This window comes from Bison bison, unplaced genomic scaffold, assembly GCF_000754665.1.
Source record: "Bison bison bison isolate TAMUID 2011002044 unplaced genomic scaffold, Bison_UMD1.0 scf7180017864289, whole genome shotgun sequence".
Lineage (NCBI taxonomy): Eukaryota > Metazoa > Chordata > Mammalia > Artiodactyla > Bovidae > Bison > Bison bison.
Genome location: NW_011494861.1, coordinates 15,725,696 through 15,728,868, shown reverse-complemented (window position 1 = coordinate 15,728,868; position 3,173 = coordinate 15,725,696). Strand labels below are relative to the sequence as shown.

Genomic DNA, 3,173 nt, shown 5'->3' with positions numbered 1-3,173 from the left:
CAAGGGACTCTCAAGAGTCTTTTCCAACACCACAGTTCAAAAGCATCAATTCTTCGGCACTCAGCCTTCTTCACAGTCCAACTCTCACAGCCATACATGACCACAGGAAAAACCCATAGCCTTGACTAGATGGACCTTTGTTGGCAAAGTAATGTCTCTGCTTTTCAATATGCTATCTAGGTTGGTCATAACTTTCCTTCCAAGGAGTAAGCGTCTTTTAATTTCACGGCTGCAGTCACCATCTGCAGTGATTTTGGAGCCCAAAAAAATAAAGTCTGACAATGTTTCCACTGTTTCCCCATCTATTTCCCATGAAGTGATGGGACTGGATGCCATGATCTTAGTTTTCTGAATGTTGAGCTTTAAGCCAACTTTTTCACTCTCCACTTTCACTTTCATCAAGAGGCTTTTTAGTTCCTCTTCACTTTCTGCCATAAGGGTGGTGTCATCTGCATGTCTGAGGTTATTGATATTTCGCCTGGCAATCTTGATTCCAGCTTGTGCTTCTTCCAGTCCAGCGTTTCTCATGATGTACTCTGTATATAAGTTAAATAAGCAGGGTGACAATATACAGCCTTGATGTACTCCTTTTCCTATTTGGAACCAGGGGAAGCCCAAATAAAACAAATGGGTTGTATTTACATACCCACAGAGCACAACACACCACATATGCTGGCCGTAATTCTCTCCAACTAATAATGTGATGAATTCATTCCAGATACTATGCAAAACAAATAAATATAACCAGGCCAAAAAAAGGAAAAAGAAATTCAAGATTCAGATGACATTAAAAATTACTCCCAGCAAAGCATACGAGAAAAAGCCATTTTGCTTCTTTCCAGTCTGATGTAAAGAGCTTAAAATCTAGGGAATAGTTGTTTTCTGAATCACTGTTAAATGACAAGGTGAAACACAAATCATAGGTATTTTTAGTTATAGGTGCATTTATAGTATTCCAAGCAAATTTACAAATACCCCAAGCAAATAAGGAATACAGTCTAAACCTAAACATGTTTGCCTTGCACAGCTACAGAGTAAAAGTGAATTCAAAATAAGTCCAAGGCCTCATTCATGATAAAATATTATCACCACTATCCAAAAAAAACTTCATACGTGTCTAAGGGCAGTAAAAAAAGATTAGCGCTTACCTCACAGAACCTTCTGGAACATTTGGCACATACAGAGTAACAGGAAACGGGTGCTGACTGGCAGATTTCATAGTTGCCATTGCCCGTAAAGCTTCCACTTCATTACGTGGGGATGAAACCTTCATACATCCTAAATAGGTCAGTTTGTTAAATAAAACACTATCCTCTTCAGGTATTTCACTTAGAGAAGATGGTCTGGGTGTAGAAATTTCTGAGGGAAGAAAAAAAAAGAAACACCCAAAAGTTAATGTAAAACTTCCCAGTATAATTTCACCTATTGCCTAAAAACAAATGAAAAAATTGCAAATAAAATTTAGGTCTCCAACTGACAAAGAATTAATAACCAAAATATACAAGCAGTTCGTGTAGCTCAATACAAGAAAAACAACCCACCCAATCAAAATGTGGGCGAAAGACCTAAACAGACATTTCTCCAAAGGAGACATACAAATGGCTAATAAACTCATGAAAAGATGCTCAACATCACTCATTATTAGAGAAATGCAAATCAAAACCACAGTGAGGTATCCTCTCATGCCAGTCAGAATGGCCACCATCAAAAAGTCTGCAAACAATAAATGCTGGAGAGAGTGTGGAGAAAAGGGTGAGAATGGTACAGCCACTATGGAGAACAATGTGGAGAATCCTTAAAAAAACTGGGAATAGAACTGCCATACGACCTAGCAATCGCACTGCTGGGCATACACACAAGGAAACCAGAATTGAAAGAGACAGATGTACCCCGATGTTCATTGCAGCACTGTTTACAATGCTATGACATGGAAGTAACCTAGATGTCTATTAGCAGACAAATGGATAAGGAAGTTGTGATACATATACACAAAGGGATATTACTTAGCTGTTAAAAAAAAGAACACATTTGAGTCAGTTCTAATGAGGTGGATGAAACTGGAGCCTATTATACAGAGTGAAATAAGTCAGAAAGAGAAACATAAATACTGTATATTAACACAGATACATGGAATTTAGAAAGACAGTAACGACCCTATATGCAAGGCAGCGAAAGAGACACAGATGTAAAGAACAGACTTTTGGATTCTATGGGAGAATGCGGGAGTGGGATGATTTCAGAGAATAGCATTGAAACATGTATATTACCATATGTAAAACAGATGACCAGTGCAAGTTCGATGCATGAAGCAGGGCACTCAAAGCAGTGCTCTGGGACAACCCAGAGGGATGAGTGGGGAGGGAGATAGGAGGGGTGTTCAAGATGGGGGACACATGTGCACCAGTGGCTGATTAATGTCAATGTATGGCAAAAACCATCACAAAATTATAAAGTAACTGTCCTCCAATTAAAACAAATTAATTCAGTTCGGTTCAGTTCAGTCACTCAGTCGTGTCCAACTCTTTGCAACCCCATGAACCACAGCATTCCAGGCCTCCCTGTCCATCACCAACTCCTGGAGACCACCCAAACCCACGTCCATTGAGTCAGTGATGCCATCCAACTGTCTCATCCTCTGTCATCCCCTTCTCCTCTTGTACTCAATCTTTCCAAGCATCAGGATCTTTTCAAATGAGTCAGCTCTTCACATCAGGTGGCCAAAGTATTGGAGTTTCATCTTCAACATCAGTCCTTCCAATGAACACGCAGGACTGATCTCCTTTAGGATGGACTGGTTGGATCTCCTTGCAGTCCAAGGGACTTTCAAGAGTCTTCTCCAACACCAGAGTTCAAAAGCATCAATTCTGCGATAAACATTGGTGTACACATGTCTCTTTCAATTCTGGTTTCCTTGGTGTGTATGCCCAGCAGTGGGATTGCTGGGTCATATGGCAGTTCTATTTCTAGTTTTTTAAGGAATCTCCACACTGTTCTCCATAGTGGCTGTACTAGTTTGCATTCCCACCAACAGTGTAAGAGGGTTCCCTTTTCTCCACACCCTCTCCAGCATTTATTGCTTGTAGACTTCTGGATCACAGCCATTCTGACTGGCATGAAATGGTACCTCATTGTGGTTTTGATTTGCATTTCTCTGATAATGAGTGATGCTGAGC

General features: G+C 40.2%; 1 protein-coding gene across 2 annotated transcripts in view; it reads right to left on the bottom strand.

Moving 5' to 3' along the window:
• RABGAP1L (RAB GTPase activating protein 1-like) overlaps nt 1–3,173 on the bottom strand; it is a 680,557-nt gene that overhangs the window by 665,514 nt on the left and 11,870 nt on the right. For both annotated transcript variants that reach the window (XM_010850085.1, XM_010850086.1), the window contains exon 3: nt 1,149–1,359. In XM_010850085.1, coding sequence (XP_010848387.1) covers nt 1,149–1,359 — 211 coding nt within the window. The remainder of the gene's footprint in view (nt 1–1,148; nt 1,360–3,173) is intronic.